The following is a 20516-nucleotide window of genomic DNA, read 5'->3' as shown; positions in this document are numbered from 1 at the left end:
TGGCATTCAAGAACACGCAATAAATGCTCAGGTACTGACAACTAACTATCTCTCTAATAAAGGAGAAAAACAAACAAATAAACAGAGAGTCAGCCCTGAAGCACACCTGGTGAAAACAGTCTGTCAGGGAAATGAAAGCCAGGCATCATTCATCAAATTCAACAAAATAAAAAGGCTCTGTGAGCTCTTCAGAAGTAGTGTCTCTGAAGGTCAGAACTCTATTGCAGCAGTAGGGATCTGTAAGTAAATACTGCAAGTTCCTCAAAGCTAACTTCCATCAATGTTGACAGAAATATCTCAATCTGTGGTTGCTCAGCCTATAGAAGAGAAGGCTCCAGGGAGACCTTACTGCTGCCTTTCAGTACTTAAAGGGGGTCTATAAGGAAGACGGGGTCAAACTTTTTACTAAGGCATATTTTTTAACCTGAAGGAGGATAGATTTAGACTAGATATAAGGAAGATATTTTTTCAGTGAGGGTGGTGAAACAGTGGAATAGGTCATCTAGAGAGGCTGTGGATGCCCCATTCCTGGAAGCATTCAAGGTCAAGGCTGGACAGGGCTTTTAGCGACCTGATCTGGTCAAAAGTGTCCCTGGCCATGGCAAGGGGGGTTGGACTTTTGGAATCCTTATGGGATGACTTTTAAGAGACTCTTACTACCAAAACTGTTGAATGAATCAAGCATCACAAACCTGGATCTCATATGAGAAGTGAAAGAGATTCACAGGAACATTTTGGTTGCATTTGCTGTTTGTTTAGGGAATTTTCTGGATATAAGAGTATATATGCCATCAATTAATCCAGAAAGTAATTTTTAAAACTAAAATACTAGCTAAATAGCAATAAAAACAACAAGCTCAAGGGGCACACAGTTTTCTAATTCATCAGCCTGATGGGTTTTTTCTTTGTTTTTATGTTTTGTTTGAATTTTTTTAATTCTCTTATTACTCCCTTGCATCTTTAAATATTACTGTCTTCTAGTACAAAACACACCACCACCAGCACACACAAAGTCAATGTTAAAGCTGCACTACTCAGGTCTCAGAAATCAGGAAATGTCAGCTTTCAGGTTCATTGTTCTTTACTCATACATACTACCACAGAGATTTGGGCTATGTGTCCAAGTAATGATGTGTTCAAACTGTTGGAAGGCAGGAGAGTATTAGGAGGAAATAAGCTCATGCTGTATTCACACTCCCTCTTAAGCATTACCTTTGGACAGAGAGGATTCTCTGCTAGATGCATCTTCAGTCTGATGTAGCACACTCAAAACTACAGCTACATCACTTTAAAGATGCATATGGAACAGATTTGAAAACCATATATACTTAGTTTTGAGAAAGAATCCATGAAAATCATTACACACAGAAACTGCATATACAACATATGCATAAAAAATACATAAAATAGTTTACTGGTAATTATTTTCTACATAAGGAATGATAGTGCATTCCTAGTTTGAAAAATTCATTGCTAAATAAAGCAATATGAGAAGAAAATGGAAGCTTCCAAAAAAGTGTACACTTAATGCACAGAATAGCAACAGTCCCTCTAAACACACATTCTCTTTAAAAACAGAAATATGCAATGCAGCTAAACAGAAAGACTTGTAACAATGAGCCATCACATATACTCCTTTCAAAGGAGACCAAATACATGTTTTGGCACACACATACAGAACAGGTGTAGATGACTATGATTATAGCTGCTTGACACCTTTTATAATCATCAAGTGTTGCTGAACTTCAACCACTGAGGCTGAAAATTTCCACGTCAGTTATTCTTATCAGACTGATTTTTTAGGCTTAATTATTGTTACTAAAATTTCAATGATTTTCAATACAACATCAGGGAAAATACTTGCAGTTCAGTTAAAAGAATTAAGTGACTGCTGGGAAGAAGATAAATACCCCACAGTTTCTAACTGGAAAGCACAATGTGATGGTAAGCCTTTGTGCCAATGTGCTGTCTTCATGAAGATCAATGTAAATTTGCTCATGTTAGAACCTTCAAAGCATTTCAGTCTGCAACAACTCAACAGACCCACTCAAAGAGTCATTTCAACAGACTGTGCATGCTCCAACCCCAGGCTTAGGGACAGAGTCATCCAAGCCAGGTAGTGCCTTTGTGGAGCTGGATACAATGAGAGAACTGTTGTGCCTGTATTTCTAAAGGTTTCCACTACTGGAAAGGAAGACTGTTCAACAGAAGGACAAAAAGACTCAAAACAGAAGAAAAAAACCCAACTAAGTCTAGGACAAAAAAACACTGGAAGGTCCCAGTTAGGTCCTGAGTGTGCAGTGCTTTGAATGGACATTAATCAGTACCTGAAACAGAAGACTCTCAATACTTCCTCTACTGTCAGCCAATTGCAGTGAAATTAATTGGCAAAATAAAGCCCTCACGGTTCTCCAGTGACTGGTCCCTGTAGAAGACTGGAAACCATCACCTACATCTCTAATCACTGTCAGCAGTCAGGGACAGCTCCACTGAATTCAGCTCTGATAATGAGCAATGTGGGAATCGATGCAGTTCAACATTTTGGGTTGAAGCTGCAGTCTGCAGGTACGCATGCATCAAGGAATGTATTTCTCCACTGCAGTATCACAGACCGTTGCCTCAAAGCTCCACCTCGCTCACAGCTCAGAGAGGAGTGCTCATGAATACTCTATGTGGTCCCTCACTAGTCTGAGAGCTGTGTTCAGGCAAAGCTGTGCCTTTCTGCAGTAGTGCAGATGTAAAAATTATGAAGTCCAGGAAATCAGACTCTCAGATGATTCAATTTCTCTTTGAACCATTTATGCAGTAGTTAGGATTCAGCCTTATCAAGGGAAAAAAAAAAAACCAACAAAAAACCCAAGAAAAAATCTTGGACAGTTTTATGAATTATATTCTCTGACCTGAGCAGGTAATTGTTTCTGCTTTCATTAAGGAAAATTCATGCACCAAAGTAAAATCTCCTGGAAGCCTACAGTCATTGAACTATTCTGAACAGACATCAGAGAACACCCGAACTTCACAATCTTAATTCCCCTAAGAGCTTTTGCAAAATCTCCAACTCTGAGATTATGTAGTCTATTTAAACCAAAGAAGCCATAAACACAGAAAAAAAAAGCAAGGCATTTGCAGAAGTAGAATATACTCTTGCCTAAAAATGTAACAAACACTGCAAGGGTGAGCCTTGCTTTCTGTCAGATTAATGTGATGTCTGCACTTCGTAGCTTCAAGTCCCATCCCAGCAACACAGTTAGATCAGCAAACCTTATGGCAATATTGCATGTAGCATATGGAGGCCAAAGATAGTTCCATGGCAAAAATCCTTCTGTTGATCTGATCCAGGCTACATGAGTTGATGGCCACACATTTGTGAATTGAAAAACATACTCAAAGGGTTGTGCTTTCAGAAGAAATGGTTATTTTTCAATATTCATCAATAGCTATTTTTCAATATTTATCAATAGTTATCTTTCATTATCATTTTTAGGACAATGCAAGAGCCACTTCAAAAGTGACAAATGTAAAGAGATTCCCAGGCAACAGCTCGAGAAGTCACAGTCTCCTACCAGACTGCAAGTTCTGGTACCTGTCCTAGCAAAAGAGCATTACATGCAGCTTCAGCAACAAATGTTTATCTGCTCTAAGAATAATATGTACATAGACATGGAAAACAGATGGTATTAACAGGCTTGTACAGAAATTATGCCTAAGAAGAGAATTAAAGGAATGGCAGCTATGTGAGCATGCCTCAAGATCCAACTGGGTTCATGTGTAATAGATTGTTTACAGACATCATCTTTGCATGCCACATTTGATATATTTGTAAAATGCAAGTAACAAGTGAATTCAGAGAAGACAGACAAGAACTTCAAATCCCAGATTTAGATTTTCCACAGTAGGTATATCTATCCTAGTTTCTCTCTGGTCACACACAAGAACATATAAGAGATTTGAACCACAGGAGAGGCTGTCAGGAAAATACCACCTAGTTCCCTAAGCACAAGTATTTACTCCAAACGTGATGGTTACAAAAGGGCTGTACCCAGGACTGCTCATATTCAGCCTGAAATGTGAATGCCTGTACATCAGTTTTATCCCAGACCTAGTCTAACATACTTATTGAACAAGTAGGAAAAAAACATGTGCAGAGCACAGAAAGAACAATCATTAGATTGGTTTTACCTGTAATTTTTATAACTAGTTTCTCCTGCTATGTTGGGTGCCTAATTCAAGGCTCATGTGAGCTTCTGGGGGTTTTTGCTTCTAAAGGCACAGACTCTCAAGAAGCAGAAAAATTAAACTGCAAATACAAATCATCCCCCACCCAAATTCACAAAATGAGGTTACAGAGTGTACTGGAATCTAGAGATTGCTGACACTTCTGCTGAAGGATCCCTGTGACATGCAGCCTGGGTACTGCACATACACATGCTTGCCATGTATTTTTCTCCACCCACCTTTCTCACCTTTTCAAAAGTTGAATTTGTCAAAGTCTACCCTTTTTCCTAGTAAGTACTTTGACTGCTGAATGACCTGCAAAGCCAGGATTCATTTTCCGATTACTGAATCACTCAAGCTTCCAATTTCAGCTTTTGAACACACACTGTTGTCCTGCTAAGCCCCTATATCCAGTTATCAAGTCACCTATCAACCTTCCTTTCAGCAGCTTCATCTCCTGTTACACGGAGACAAGCGCTCACCTTCCAGGCTTGGGAAAAGACTGTGCTCTGCCTTCCATCTACTTCTACGCTACTCTTAGAGTTAAAACATCACAACTGGACACAGCATCCTCATAGATTTAAGCAGCCTGACCTGAGTACATTACAACAATCCTTACTATTCAGTTCAACTTTTATAACAAGAGATTACATTAGCTTTTCATTTAGAGTACATGTAATGTATCTACCTACACTATCTCCCAACTAATTTTTTCCTTGACAGCCTGCTTTCCCAGGGAGAAGAGACTGTACCCACAGGATGAAGGGGTTTCTCACATACTGTGCTACATTTGGCTCAATAAAACAAATTTTCTCAGAATCATTTAGCTGGATGATTTATACCACACCTGCACCATTAACACACCCTGCTGATTGTTTGCTACCACATCAACTGCTACGCTTAGGGAATCAGCACAGAAAGGCTGAACGATGCTGCACAACCAGCTAAACCAGGGGACACCAATAAAGGCCCTTTTCATTAGTGTCTCCCTACTGCGTACAGGCATCTGTCAATGAACCAGCCTCATTCCAGCACGCAGCACACGGAATTAAAAAGCACATGGTTAATTAAGATGTCAGTGATCTTAAGCTGTGTGCTTTCAGAGCAAAAAAAGGCATGTATTCTGCATGGTATCTGTTAAATACTAAGTCTGCACCTTTGCCAATGGAAAAAAAATGAACAAAAAACAAAAGAAAGAAGGAAAAATGTACCAGGTTAGTTTGACAGGCTGAGCATCAAGATAACTGGTATTACCTATACAATGCAATTCTTTGTTGACAGAAGCCCAAATTAACTGTTCTATTCTTTTGGCAGAACTGGCAAGAGGCTAACAGGTCTGTAGCTCCTTGTGTTGAGAGTAATAAAAAAAAACGCAGACCATCATTTATTAACAGAAAGCTGCTTTCTCCATGAGATAGACTTGGAACGAGTTACTATGATGTGGGTCTGCATATGGCTTAATGGGACATAAAAAAAGGACTGCACACATCTGTGGATGGCAAATTCAGCAGTAGATTAGCCTAGGATAATGGTTACAGGTGACATTCATCACAATCAAGCTGTCTTTTGTTTGTTTTTGATAAGCCAATATATGACAAGCTTTATCTATATGCGTAGAGCATCCATAAACCAGTGGACACGAGCAATTTCGCAAGGCAATTCAACTAGAGCTTGACAGTGGATTAGATTGCAGTACTTCATAGGTTTGATATGTTCATAACAGATTGTCACATTCCTGGCATTTCTCCAGACAGTGTTTATACCTTAAAACAGCAACAAAAATTTGGAACATGAAACAAACATTTCCTTATAGGCCATTTGGGATCATTGCACATTTGGCACTGTTTTTTGAATAACCTTATTAATCCATCTTCAGATTCTGAGATGTTATATTTAGATCAATAACAAGTACTGTAAGATAAAATCTACATATCCTATGAAAACAAACATTAAAAATTATATCTTCAAAGATGTAGTCAAGGAAAACCTTGATTAAACAGAACAACTATGCTGACATCTAAAACCCAACTGGACACACTCCTAGACAATCTGTTCTAGTTTAACCTGCTTGAGCAAGGGGGTTGGACTAGATGGTTTCAAAAGGACACTTCTAACCAAAACAGTTACAGGATCTGGTGACTTTGACCTGCAACCAGGTAAATAATCTCAATTCAGCAATTCCCTGCACCCAAAAGAATTGGGTTTACACACATAAACTTGTTTTGAGGATCAAACATTTAAGTAAAAGACCTCCCTGTAATCGCAGCACAATGTCACCAGGCCCTGTTCAATGCAGGTGCCCTGTCAGTACAGCTGACAGGACTGGGATTACATTGACAGCTTGTCTCAAACACATGGCACACTGACAAAAGATACACATTTCCTCAAGGGCATCATTGTTTGGCGTTTCACAAAACAGAACAAAATTCCTCTTGGGAGAGCATTTGGGTTTTTTATTCAGTGATTAAGAAGGAACACTTTTGTCTGGGGAACTTGGAGACTTCTCTTACCAACCTGGCAGCCACAAATTCCTCATGCTTCAAGCAGAAATACCAGAAGCAGGGTAAGGTCTACGCAGCCTGATGGGTTGTAGGCTCTTGAGATTCTGAAAACTTCTGTGGAACAGCTCATGTTTTGACATGATTTCTAGTTTTCTTTTTTGTGGGTTTTTTTTTTTTTTTTAATTTGGGTTTGTTTGTAGTTTTTCTTCCCCCATCCTTTTCTGCAGGGTTAAAAGACTAAAATCAAGACTAAAGAAAGATTAAAATCCACAGCAGAGTGCAGCCACTGAAGAACAGAGCACCTGATTTTCAGCAGCAACACAGCTATCAAATATAAGCAATCATATATTGGATCAAGTAGCTATAATTAACAAGAAGCCATCAGGAGTCCCCCAAGTTTTATGAGGCCAAACACTTAGAGTTGATTACTGTATAACAAGATTTTGCCTCTAATAAGTACTTTGGGGCTCAGTAACATTAATGAAATCTCAGGGGGTGGGGGAAGGCTTTATTCTGTTGTGGGTTTTTTTAAGGAGCCTTGTCTTTAGTCCACCTTGTTAAAAAGGTTCACAGATAAATCCACAATTACATGCTTCAGACCAATCATAAGCTTTTGTGTCAGTAGACTCACATTTGTAAGTGTGGGGTTTCTCACAAGTAACAGAATCAATCAAAAGATACAAGTTTCTCACAGTCAATTCCTCCTTCTGAGCAGCATTTGTCTGGATGGCCACAGATGGACACAAGCCTCCTTCTGCATCAGTTCAGTGCTGGTCACCACTAGGATCTGAGGAATCAGATAAACACTTCTCAGGGTGTGCAGATCCTCGCAGGGTGAAGGGATGAAAATCAATTCCTCAATGCAGTAAGGACTTGGACGGAATCCAGCCTTTTTTTATATTTTTTTTTCATTCCAAGAGCTCCTTTCACAGAATCCACAGAAAAATTCTGGAGCTGGGTCCTTACACATTTGCTGAAGAGCCAGGTTCTTGTGACCTCCCTGCATTGTGCATTCTGCTATAACAAGGATGAAGCTTGGGGTCAGGTGCACTGCCCTGGACCCTGTCAGACTTTCAACCTGTTCAATTAACTATATCAAATCAAACAATTTCCACCAGAGCAGCAAGAGCCACTTCTTTTTAGTGAAAGCTATTCCTTTGGCAAACCCAGACTAGTAGAGGGCAGCTGCTTTAGCACTTCAGCAACCAAAAAATTAAAAAAAAAGAACAAGATTGAAAAAAAGATCTTTATATTTCATTTTTATTGTAATGTGAGGGAGGTAGAGAAGGGAGAAATCCTTTCTCCTCCACTCGCTTTGCTCTCTGCAAAAGTCTCAGCTGGCTGGGCTGGTATTTCCAAAAACAGAATCAAGGAGGGACATGACAAACGAGGCGCTGACAAGCTCATTAGCAGAGCGGGGAGGCTCCGGGTGAGGAGGCCGTGGCGAGCGCAGCGCTCAGGGCTCGCGGGGCCGCCCGAACGCCGGGACTCCTGCGGGGTTCCTGCGGGGTTCCTGCGGGACTCCTGCGGGATTCCTGCGAGGTTCATGTGGAGCTCCTGCGGGGTTCCTGCGGGACTCCTGCGGGACTCCTGCGGGACTCCTGCGGGGTTCATGTGGAACTCCTGCGGGACTCCTGCGGGGTTCCTGCGGAGCTCCTGCGGGGTTCCTGCGGGATTCCTGCGAGGTTCCTGCGGGGTTCCTGCGGGATTCCTGCGAGGTTCATGTGGAACTCCTGCGGGATTCCTGCGGAGCTCCTGCGGGATTCCTGCGGAGCTCCTGCGGGGTTCCTGCGGGACTCCTGCGGGGTTCCTGCGGGATTCCTGTGGGATTCCTGCGGAATTCCTGCGGGATTCCTGCGGGACACCTGCGAGGTTCATGTGGAACTCCTGCGGGATTCCTGCGGGGTTCTTGCGGAGCTCCTGCGGGACTCCTGTGAGGTTCATGTGGAAATTCTGCGGGAATCCTGCGGGACACCTGCGGAGTTCCTGCGGGATTCTCCCGGGACCGCGCTCCCGCCGCTCCCGCTCCCGCCGTTCCCGGTGCGGCCGCGCCCCCTGCAGGCCGCGCGCGGGGCGGCACCGGCGGGCTGGGCACGGGAAGAGGCGAAAGCCGCGGCTCTCCCAAGGGCATCCCCGGCTCTATCCCAAGGGCATCCCCGGCTCCACCCCAAGGGCATCCCCGGCTCCATCTCAAGGGCATCCCCGGCTCTATCCCAAGGGCATCCCCAGCTCCACCCCAAGGGCATCCCCGGCTCCATCTCAAGGGCATCCCCGGCTCCACCCCAAGGGCAGCCCCGACTCCATCCCAAGGGCATCCCCGGCTCTAACCCAAGGACAGCCCCGGCTCCATCCCAAGGGCATCCCCAGCTCCACCCCAAGGGCATCCCCGGCTCCATCCCAAGGGCAGCCCCAGCTCCACCCCAAGGGCATCCCCGGCTCTAACCCAAGGACAGCCCCGGCTCCATCCCAAGGGCATCCCCGGCTCCATCCCAAGGGCATCCCCGGCTCCATCCCAAGCTCTATCCAAGGGCATCCCCGGCTCCATCCCAAGGGCAGCCCCTGCTCTACCCCAAGGGCATCCCCGGCTCCATCCCAAGGGCATCCCCGGCTCCATCCCAAGGGCATCCCCGGCTCCATCCCAAGCTCTATCCAAGGGCATCCCCGGCTCCATCCCAAGGACAGCCCCTGCTCTACCCCAAGGGCATCCCCGGCTCTATCCAAGGGATCCTGGGCCGCTGAGGGGCTGAAGCATTGCAGGGAAGTCCTGAGTGCTGCAGGCAGCTTTCACCCAGCCACAGCGGGGGAAGTAGGGAAAGGGCAGCTGCAGAAGGCAGCCCAGTTCCTGTGGGCTGTGCCCAGAGTCTCAGCAGAGGAACCAGAATACTGCTGAGAACACAGGGTTGTGACTGATGTGGTTAATCCAGTTGTCAGAGACTTGGTGCAAGACTGGAGTTGTTGACTACATATAGATTATAAACCAGAGACCATGAAGAAAGCTGGAATCACAGCATCATTGGTGGAGGGCATCTGGAGGCAACAGCAAGTCAGAGGTGAGGGAAGGAACACAGGATGTTGCAGAGCAACTGGATGACAGAGACTAAATACGCACTTAGAATCACAGAATCATTAAGGTTGGAAAGGACCTCCAAGATCAAGTCCAGTCTTCAACCAAACAACACCACCGTGTCAACTAAACCATATAGTGTTAAATGTCAGGTCCAGGCATTCCTTGACAATTTCTGGGGATGTGGATTCCAACAGCTCCCTGCTCAGCTTGTTCCAACACCTGACCATACCCTTTCAGTGCAGAAATTCTTCCTGTTGTTCAAAATAGAAGTCAAACTCTCAGTCATGGCTTCATCTAGGTTCAGATATCAGAAGCTTCCTTCTGATTTCACCATGAGGTTGGATGTGTTATTGGACTGAGAACACTGCCAAATAATTGTAAGATTACACTAAGACTAAATCCCTGTATTATGAATAGCACATGCTGGCAAGTAACAAGCTGAAATAAAAAGAATCAGCTCTAGCTGCTCACTGATATCACAAACACACACCCACTAAGCAGCAAATTAATTCACTTTTTCAAAATGAAGAACTGCACGGTCCTCTAACAACTCCTCCACTTAATCATTCTAGTTTTCCTCATCTAAGTTTTCCTGACCTCAACTGAGCCATAAAATTGATGTGGTAGTTGCACAGCAAAGGCAACAAATATTTCTCCCCAAATAATAGCGAAAGTTACCTGAAAGGAGACCCTGCAATATCTCCCATTTCTTTCACTGGTGCACCAGAATGGGATCCAAAACTTTTGAAGTGTTGCAGAGAAGCCTGACTTGATGGGAAATGAGAAATCAGCAATGCTAACCATCAGTTTAACCAAACTGGAAAAATGATTTCCAGACTCCACAAATACAACAGAAGTTTGAATAAAAACTGACACAGAATAACAACCTAATTAGATTTCAGTCAGGGCACAACAATTGGAACCCACACAATTCATGCAAATATTCAGTGGCCAGTTTTAAACTAAGGACCCCACCCTCTGGGTGGAGAGACTCCAGACCATGATGCACCATCATGAAGTTGTTCATCAGCATTAATCAAGTGGGGAAATTTAAAAAAAGGGAATAACAAAGTGCTATCAGAGTTAAGAATGGTGCATTCCATGGCTTCAGGCTATTCCTTGGCAGTAGTCCAAGCAACAACCTTGTCCAGCTTCTAGATAAAGGGCTCTCCCACAGCCTTTATCAATCAAGGAACATGGTAAAGTAATCATGTAATCATCAACAGTTAGATCCAAAAATGTATAGAAAAAAACAATCCTAAGAAATAAAATGAGAGGGTAGAGCTTTGATATTGGCCAAAATGTTAGAACTCTTACAAATTAATCAATATCCCTGTAAAGCAGCTAAAGAGAAAATAATTGATAAAAAGTAGGCTTCATCAAGAACACGAGAAGGGTCACAAAACAAAAGGTGGACAAAGGAAATAGGGGGAACATAAAAGGGTTGTTTTCACAACATCTTCTCTTACCTATATTAAGTCCACTAAATTCATCTGTTTGGAGGCAATCCTTTCCTCTCCACTTACTACTTCAATAATATACCCTCTTACCCTTGGTTTTACAAATCCCACTGAAGGTGGATGCCTGAGCTACCTAAGACAGATGGGTAAGCACCCAAAGGCCACATAAGTGGCTCTTAAGCTTTTTGGCTCTATCAGTGGATCACAATCAGTGTTCAGTTCAGTGTAGATACACTGGGCAGCCTTATCAGCAAACTAGGATATATCACAAAGCTTTACAATATAGTTCGAGAATTCCTGATATAGGCTTTGCTAAGACACTTGAAACACTTTTCTATATCTTACCCTAATTCACATTTTTAGATCTCTCCTAAGTAAGGAACAGAAATTGATTTTGAAACTGGCTGCCTTGGTGAGAGTTTCTGGTGGTGCATTGTACCCAATATTGATGGGAATCAGTGTTCTGTAGAGAATACAGTGGATCACGTTTACAAGGACTGTACAACAAAGATCTTTCCAAGGAGTACAGTAAAACATGATATAATCTCTAGTTAGGAAAAAAATTACTAAAGTACATATAACAAGATTAAATTAAAAATGAAAAAAACCCTTGTGTTAGAGGGAAGGAATAATCCAATTATCATTGCATGTATAATTATGAAACATTAATTCCCCATCTGACAATATATGAAGAGTAAGTACCAAGAAACAATTAAACACTGCTTCAAATGAAGAGCAATATACCTTTTTCTTCTCTCCCCTAAATGCTCACATTCTAAGAGTACAGAAAAACTAAATGGCACTAAGTTGACAAGGAATTTCAGATCTGAAGCTAAAGGACTGGAATAACACTTTTCAGTTCAAAGATGAATTGGATTCTCTGTTCTACATTAGGCAGCAGTATCAGCTAAAGCAAATCTAGCTACCACAAGTCTACTGAACACTGAAGGAAAGAAAAAGAGGCAGCTAGAATACAATTCACTTCTGTGTATGTTGTAGAGCAACTGTTTACTGAGACCATGAGAGATCTTCCCAGGTAAAGTGGATACAGCGCACCAAGGAAAAGCTGCTTGACACAAAAAATATCCACTAAGACAGGAAACTGTGCAAAACATTCACCAGCTACTTGCACAGCAGATCTCACAGCTGATAATGGATTAGGAGCACGGAAACTTCATTCTGAATTTAGCATCAATTTTACAAGCAAGGCCAAAAATGCCTCCGTTGCCCTTTATCAAGTTCCCTTTCCTACCAAACAGAACAGATTGTATTATCACTTCTTCCACACAGAATTTTATGTAACAAATAAGAGCACCAAACACTCCCCACTGTTTTGTGCACAGAGGAAAAGAAATATCTATTTCATTACTAATTGACGAACTCCCCATATTATTTATCACAGAAAAGACACAGAAAAGTTTATTATCAGAAAATAAGGAACTATGTTAATACTTATGTTACAACTCTCATGAAGTGTTAGAACACCTCACTGTCCTCTTCTCAACTGCAGATAAGCTATTCTGGTCAAAATAGATCTTTCTGTAGCCATCACAGCTTTGTCTCATGCTGTGGAATTTTGCCATGTATTTTATGAGCTATCATCTGACTGAAAAGACAGACCCAGAAACCATTGCTGAGACATGAGAGAAGATTACTTTCACACAAAATTTTCTATGTCAGTAGGAGGTTGAATACTGAAAAAAATATTTCTACTTTTCCAACTTCTTTCAATTTTATGCTATATAAATACAGGGTTACATCAATATATTTCTGATACTCTTCCATGCAAAAAGAACAGTTGCCACATATTATGCAAACAGAAGCCTTATCCCGACACTCATCACTCTTCGATGTGTTCCACATGTTAAAAATCTGAGAGCAGCCAAGTATGAAACAGGGAAAACTCTTCAGTCCTTCACATTTTCCAACACAAGCATCACAGTTCCACAAAGAATGCTGCAAATAGGCCTGACCTTATCCAGACAGCAGAATAAAAGCTCTCTCCAGGGTGAAGCAGTAATTTTATTTTATTTTTCAAACTGCAGATGCATGTAGTCAGGATTGACTTGACAGCCCACCAACCAACACTGCTGTTAAGACCTCACAGAAAGAGCATGGAAAAGTGGCATAAATAAGGACTGAGGGTAAGGCTGGTTTATGCTCTGCACCACAGAGAAAGGAAAGGCTTTGCAGAGATGGCTGCAGATGAAAGTTGCTTCTGCTCTCCACTATCAGACTAACACTGCTTGGCAGAAGACATCTGCTGTGCTGAAGAGCACTGTCACATCCAAAACAAGAAAGGTAACTTCTACTTTATTGGAAATACCCTCAATTTGGACACAATTAAGGTGCTTTCTGAGATCTATGACGGTACTGAAGAATGGTCAAAACTTGCTTCAGTTTGGGACCACGCAAAGAGAAACTTTAATACTTTTAAAGGAGGCTTAAGTACTTTTCCTACAACACATTGACCTAACCCAGGACCTTCTCTGCTTGGTATCAGTCTTACACCTGATCATAAACATGTCTCTACTGATAACAATCTAAAGGGTAGGCTGTGACCAGAAACAGAGACAAGATATCTCCAAATTCCAGTGTAGTATCTTAAACCATGAGACTATCTCTTCACTAAAATGCTAAATAACTAGAGCATTTAATCTGATACGATAAACCCTAACATCTATAAATATATTACTCAAGTGAAAAAAAATAATCAATGCTGATTTTGAAAGCATGGTTTTATATGAATGTCATGTCATAAAGCTTATTTATGTCAATAAAGCTTATTTAATACAAGCATCTTTTGAAAATCTAGACTTAGATTTTAAGACTATTTGCAGCAGGTTTTCAGTATCAGTTAATATTTCATTTTCCAAGGTACCTATTTAATGAATATTCAAAAGTTCTGGTCCCTTCTAAAACTAAAATGAGGTTTTCTTGAGTCCTGTTCCTTTCTTTCTTAAAAGATTAATTTCAAAAGGCTTTAGTCTTTTCAAGTACCTCCTATGAAATTCCTTCAATTGGACCAAGGTACCTCTTGGGTATTACTTTGACAAAATTTTGGTTTGTTTAATGATCATAGCATTAAAATCTCTTGCTCTGAAGAGTGCACTAGCACACTGGGGAACATGCTGTAAAAACAAAACATGAAGCAGGGAAGCAGGGTTTCCTTCCTTCCTTCCTGTCTTCCTTCATACCTTCCTCTCTCTAAATCACACATCTATAAACAATTACTTACACATCTGCTTTCTTACTTTGTCAATGGACCATTTACCTCAAAATCATTATTCTTTAGTCATTCTACACCCAGTCTTGTTCCTGTTAATGCTGAGACATTGGAAAAATCTTCATTTGCTTCAACGGTACAGGGTAAGATCATCAAAGAACTCATCTCTGTAGAAATCCCCAGTCATCTGCTGACCAGCAAATTCAAAGTCACAAATGCACACAGAGCAAAGTCCATCTTCTTACTTCTTCAAATTCTTTCTGTTCTGTCTCTGGGTCCAACACCTTAAAATACTTCCCACCTGTTGCTGAATAAGTCAACTATATGCTCCACTCCCTGAATCCAAGGATTTAATGTATTAAAAAATCTCCCAGTTTCTTATTAGACTATTCTGTATTTAATTCTCCCTAACTGGTTGCAAAATGCATTTCACTGGCTGGATGTGAGGTACTCAGTAAGTTCTCAACAAATCACAGGACCATAGAAGGTTTCAGATTGGAAGGGACTCCAGAAGATTTCTAGTCCAACATCCAGCTTAAAACAAGGTCAGCTATGAAACCAGATTGGATTTCTCAAGGTTTTACCAAGCTGGGGCTTGAAACTTTCCCAGGATAGAAACTGAGCAACCCATTCCAAAGCTCGAAAGTCATCATGGGGGAAGGAAGTTTCTCCTTATTTTCAGCCTCAGCCTCATGTCTCTCATCAATCACCGTGAAGGGTTGGGTTCCATCTTTTTGACAACCTCCTTCTGTATAGTGGGGGCTGCTGCTAGTGCCCCCATCCCACCCCAGAAAGCTGCCTCTTCCCCAGGCTGAATAAGCCCAGCTCCTTCACTCCACTGGTCACAGGCAAGATGCCCTGAGCATCTTTGCAGCCCTCATCCTAACTTGCACTGGAGATCCAAGAACTGTAGTCTAAGTACAGAGTAAAGGGAATAATGACTACTCTTGATCAGGTTACTGTGTTCCTGTTGATAGTGACAGCATTCTCTGCTGCAAGGCACAACACTGGCTCACTTTGTCTTCCAGACTATCAGGTCCTCTTCACCAGAGTCACTTCCCAGCCAGTCAGCCCCAGCTGCAGTGGGGTGCAAGAGCCTTGGTCTTCCTAGTGGCACAACTTTGCAATTGCTCTTGTTGAATTTCATAAGGGTCCTGTTGATGCATTCCTGCCTGTGTCTATTCCCCATGCCTAGATCCCAATGGATTGTCCCTACAATGTCCTACAGACAGTCCCTACTGTCTGTAGACTGGTACCCAAATATTGCTGTCATCTGCAAATCTGATGAGAGTACACTCTGCGCACCCGATGACATCTCAAGATCTCTGTTAACATGAAGATCTTTCTTATTAGGTAAGTTTCCAGATGAAGGATTTTTTCTTATACATCTGCAGCTGCTCTTTGTCAGAAGTAGTAAAAAGGTCTAAATTTCTAAAGAAAAGAATAGTTTTGGTTGCATCTTTGTCCACAACTCAATAAACTGTAATCAGGAAGTCTCAAGTAAAAGCCACACTTGTCAACATCTACAGTTATCAACTCTTAGATGTTTGTTCAGGATTATTTTCCTGGCTTATGACCATGCCTTAGATTTTATCTTCAAATAAAGTTTAAATATCCTTCTCGTGTCACTTTCTTTAAGAACTTTTCCATCATATTTTTCCATATCAAAATATCCTGTAAAGTCACATTAATTCTTGAGAAATTTTCAACAATCACATCAGTTTTCCACAGCCATACCTGGGAATAGTTACACTACCTTGGTTCAATCTTAACATTAGTTTCCATGCTCCCTCCATGTTCTACTTTATCTGAGTCACAAATCCACTGTTCTTTCCCTTTATGAGATTTCAAATAATCAGAGTCATGGGGACCAACAGCACTGGAAACATCCTCCTGAGTTAATGATTCCATTCGCAATATTATCACATTATACTTTTATAAAATCTGTACAGATATTGATTGTGTCTCTTCTTTGGTAGTTGCTGAATTGAAGTTCTTTTCTCTCCTGCAGATTTACTTTCTAACACTCGTACCAATATTTTCCCTATTCCTCTTTTGTGTAAAGCAAGAAAGATGGATCTCAACTCTTCTTTTTCATAGAGGTCTATAAAGTTTAAAGTTCCACACATCTGCAATGAAACTCCAAGGTTTCCATCACAGTTTATGCTGAAATGAAAATACGTCTTCCTTTCAACTTCATCTCACAATGCCTTAATTCTAGAAAGAGAATATAGTAAAACAGTACTGGGAAATATTTTGAAATAGCTTCATTTTCTTCTGGTAGTGCTCTGGATGCAATCAGCTCTGTACACATGGGTGGAGTCTACATTCCCACAGACTGCATTCAGCAGATGGTGACAGAGGAAATGGGCACAATGGTTATGTACTAAACCTTAACACTCAGCAAACCAATACAAACCACCTCTTACGTGTGTGTACTTGTACTTATGGCTACATAGTAAACAAACACGAGCAGTTTGTCATGTTTGCAATAATTCACATTATCAAAAAGAAAATAGCAACAGGAATGAAGGTAAAATTGGAAACAATACAAGTACACATGTACATGATCAGACAGTGACTGAAACACATATCAGCTAACAACGCGTTAATGTCAAGACTGAGATTTGTATGTGAAACTCTTAATTTCTGCTTAACGTTACATGGCTGAATGCCAATTTCCAGTTTTGTATACCACCACTGCAGAGAACAAATCAGTGCTCTATATTCAGTTTTTTACAGATTAATTACTGTTTGGTATATGAGCAAAACTGCTATTTAAGTCCCAAGTCATATTTGCTAAATTCACACCAATTCAAAGTTATCAGCCAAAAGAAAACTACAGCAAACTGAGCAGAAGTTAACGTCAACCAGATCAACAGAATCAATATCAATTTTCAAAGTAAATAAGAAAAAAATAAAATTTTGCTTTCAATATATTCTTCTAAGAAAAGAGACACAGTTTTGAAGGTTTGGAAGTTCTGTGTGTATTTGTGGAGTAACCATGATAGAACAAATAAATATTTTTTAGACTAGGCAAGGAAAGTACATGCTACTGAGAAGCAGTACCCTATACAGTGACAGAAAGACACCAAGAAAGATCAGTTGGTTGTACTCAAGCCACATTTGGGACATAAACCAGTTTTGTTGGCTGGAAATAATAGTTTAGATTGATTTTAGGTTGATCCTAGGAAAACACTGACTTTAAGAACTATAAAATACTAGAATAGGGAGATGCAAAAATCTGCTCCATCGCAAGTTTTCCAGAACAAAGCTAGACAAACATCCGTCAGAAATTAACTTGCTGTACTGATCCTGCTTCAGGCTAAGGGAGAGGCTCAGTTGGGAACACTCCCATCCTACTTGTTAAGAACACGAAGATTTTTTTTTTTTTTTTCTAAAAAGAGTGGGGAGAGGCACAAAAAAGAAAATGAATTCAAGGTCAAGCACCTCAACAAAAGAGAAAATTTAAACAAATTACATTTTCCTCATAGGATGTTTCTTAATGGTTGGGTTTTATTGGTTTTTTTTTTCAATTTGGAATGAACAGGGTGAGGCCTTTACCCACATACAGACTGACTTCTTTCCTTATTATATTGACCCTGAACTATCTGAAGCTATCTTTTAAAGAAATGAGGTATCACTTACCACATCCTATGAAAGCTGGAATATTCCCTCTGCTCTAAACCTTGCAACTCTCTAGTCACACATTCAACAAAAAACCCTCAGGGCACAATCCCAATCTATTAACAGCAAAGTAAAACAATTCACCACATTTTAAGTAAGTAAAATATTTCTGATAGTGCATACTTTACCAGTTATGTCATGCTGTTTGAATGACTCACTGTAGATTTGATACTGATTAGGGCAATGTTTCTTCAGCCATTTGCAGACATCCTGCTGGGTCCATAACGCCACAGGCTTGGTCAGCTTCACAGTCCCAGACTAGGAACACAGAATGAAGAACAGAAATAATGCTTAGTCTGCACACAAATTTCAGAAATATTAATCTGTGACCTCCATATACAATATTAAAATACTAAATGCAAAACAGGGGCTGCTCTGAGAGATGCCCAGTAATAGCCAGCCCATTACACAAGACCTGCTGTATGCTGTTCAAATTCATCACACAGGAATCACACACAGTGAAAGGTTTTTTAACGTTATTTTCCATTGCATTCATGTTCCTTGCATCACAGAACCATACTGCACTTGAATACATAGTTTCAAGAGTGGCCAATGACTACAGCCAAAGTATAACAGATGCCCATTTTGAATACTTCAAACTCACAGGAGAGTTGTACCTTTGTGACCCAGTTTGGATATAATCCCAGAAGACCAGGAGTACCCTCAGGCCAGGCATTGTCCTCAACTACGATGACAAAAGATCTTGCAACAAAGGCTTTTAGTGCCAACAAGCCTGAGACTGGTTTTGCCTGGGAAAAGGAGACTACACAGCAATGGATATGGAACTGGTGATATTGATCCATACTGAACATCTTGGCTGACAAAATTCCTAATTTGAATGATGTTTACAAGTAGCTATGGTTTTTCTGCTTCCTTTTAACCTTTAACTTTCCTACAATCACCTTTACATAAAGTAAGTAGAACTCCCATTTAAATCAATTGATCCTTTTTAAATGAGTAACAATTCTTAAAAAGAACACTATTCAATACTTTCCTTAGAATTCAGTTTTGTAATAGATTAGCAGTTTATAAACATATATTAATAAATTGGTTGCCTTATTATATGTGTAAAGTAATATTTCATTTAATCAAACAATTTACCTTAGCACATATACTTTTTTTAACCATACAAGATTGCTGAGTTCTAGGCTATCTGAAATACAGGAATTTAAAACTTTGACAAAGTAGGCAAAAAAAAAAAAAAAAAAATTCAAAGTGGTTTAAATTTTTTACTTTTTTTTTCAACACAATCTGCCTAGAAGACTAAAGAAACTTTAAGCAGATGGGCATTTATTACCAATAATAAATGTTTCCCATTGGATACTGCTGATGTAAGTAGGTGTAAATATCAGTATATACATTTGCTTCATATTTTGTCAAGGAATGAGTCTAGGGAATAAAATCAAAATGTCTGTTTCAATGCTATGCATGCAGAATACTGTCCTCCAGATCCCTGGTGGTGTAAAAGCTTCAAGAGAAGTTTCTCTGGGCAAATTTGAGGTGAAGGGGAATGTTGTCTCAACCCATCTTCTCCATTAGGATCCATGACAGACTCCCTCAACGTCACCAACCAGGGTTTATCCCAGCATTTACTGAGATGTGCTTTGTCAGACAGACTTTTACAAGTTGCTTTGAAATTTTTCATTACCAGAAGCCCTAAAGACCAAAGCAGTTTTAAGCTTGTGCTTTGCATGCCCTATTAAGTCCATAAAGTATGTCATGCAAAGATAGTAAGTTCGGGCCAGGGATTATGGCAGACCTAAAAATCCAGCAGGCAAATGTGTCTTGAGTTTCTCATGTCCAGTTGTCCCTGTCCTTTGTTTATTACCTGTGTCAAAGTTAAATAAACAGTAGGAAAATCATGGTTGAATATATAATACAATGCACATCTCCTAGCTCAGCCTTTTTTGATTTGAAGAAAAAATAGACTCTTCAGAAATATGAATCCTGTTTCAAACATGCTTATTGGCATCATCCATATTTAGAGGTATCATAATAATGCACAAAACCACCACAAAAAATCAGTCTTCGATGCTGCTGCCGCCACCCACAAAAATACAGAAGCTTGACTGACAGACTTGGTCTCCACAGAAGAAGAAACTTCCAGAAATGTTGAGGGTGCACAAAAGCCAGGAGAGCACTTGCCCAACCACTACCCTTTCTGAGCAGCTCATCAGCCTTCTACACACACAGGATCCCACACTGGTCCGGAGAAGGCACAGCCTCTGTAAAGAGAGCACTGCCCTGTAACTCCCAGTTCCTCATGCAACTCAAAAGGTCAACGGGCCCTCAAACTTCTCTGGCATTCTTGTTACTGCTATTTAAGTCATAGAAGAAACTGAATTTCAATGAAGAGTCCA

At 40.8% G+C, this 20516-nt stretch overlaps 1 protein-coding gene across 4 annotated transcripts in view; it reads right to left on the bottom strand.

The window, feature by feature from the left end:
- SAMD12 (sterile alpha motif domain containing 12) overlaps window positions 1-20516 on the bottom strand; it is a 173926-nt gene that overhangs the window by 110974 nt on the left and 42436 nt on the right. For 2 of the 4 annotated variants that reach the window (XM_056484061.1, XM_056484059.1), the window contains exon 3: window positions 18285-18414. In XM_056484061.1, coding sequence (XP_056340036.1) covers window positions 18285-18414 — 130 coding nt within the window. Of the gene's footprint in view, window positions 1-18279; window positions 18415-20516 lie in introns of all 4 variants that reach the window. The other 2 variants (XM_056484062.1, XM_056484060.1) reach the window with 2 other exon arrangements.

This window comes from Oenanthe melanoleuca, chromosome 2 (genome assembly GCF_029582105.1).
Source record: "Oenanthe melanoleuca isolate GR-GAL-2019-014 chromosome 2, OMel1.0, whole genome shotgun sequence".
NCBI lineage: Eukaryota > Metazoa > Chordata > Aves > Passeriformes > Muscicapidae > Oenanthe > Oenanthe melanoleuca.
The sequence above is the reverse complement of the archived record's forward strand: the minus strand, read 5'-3'. Positions and strand labels throughout refer to the sequence as shown.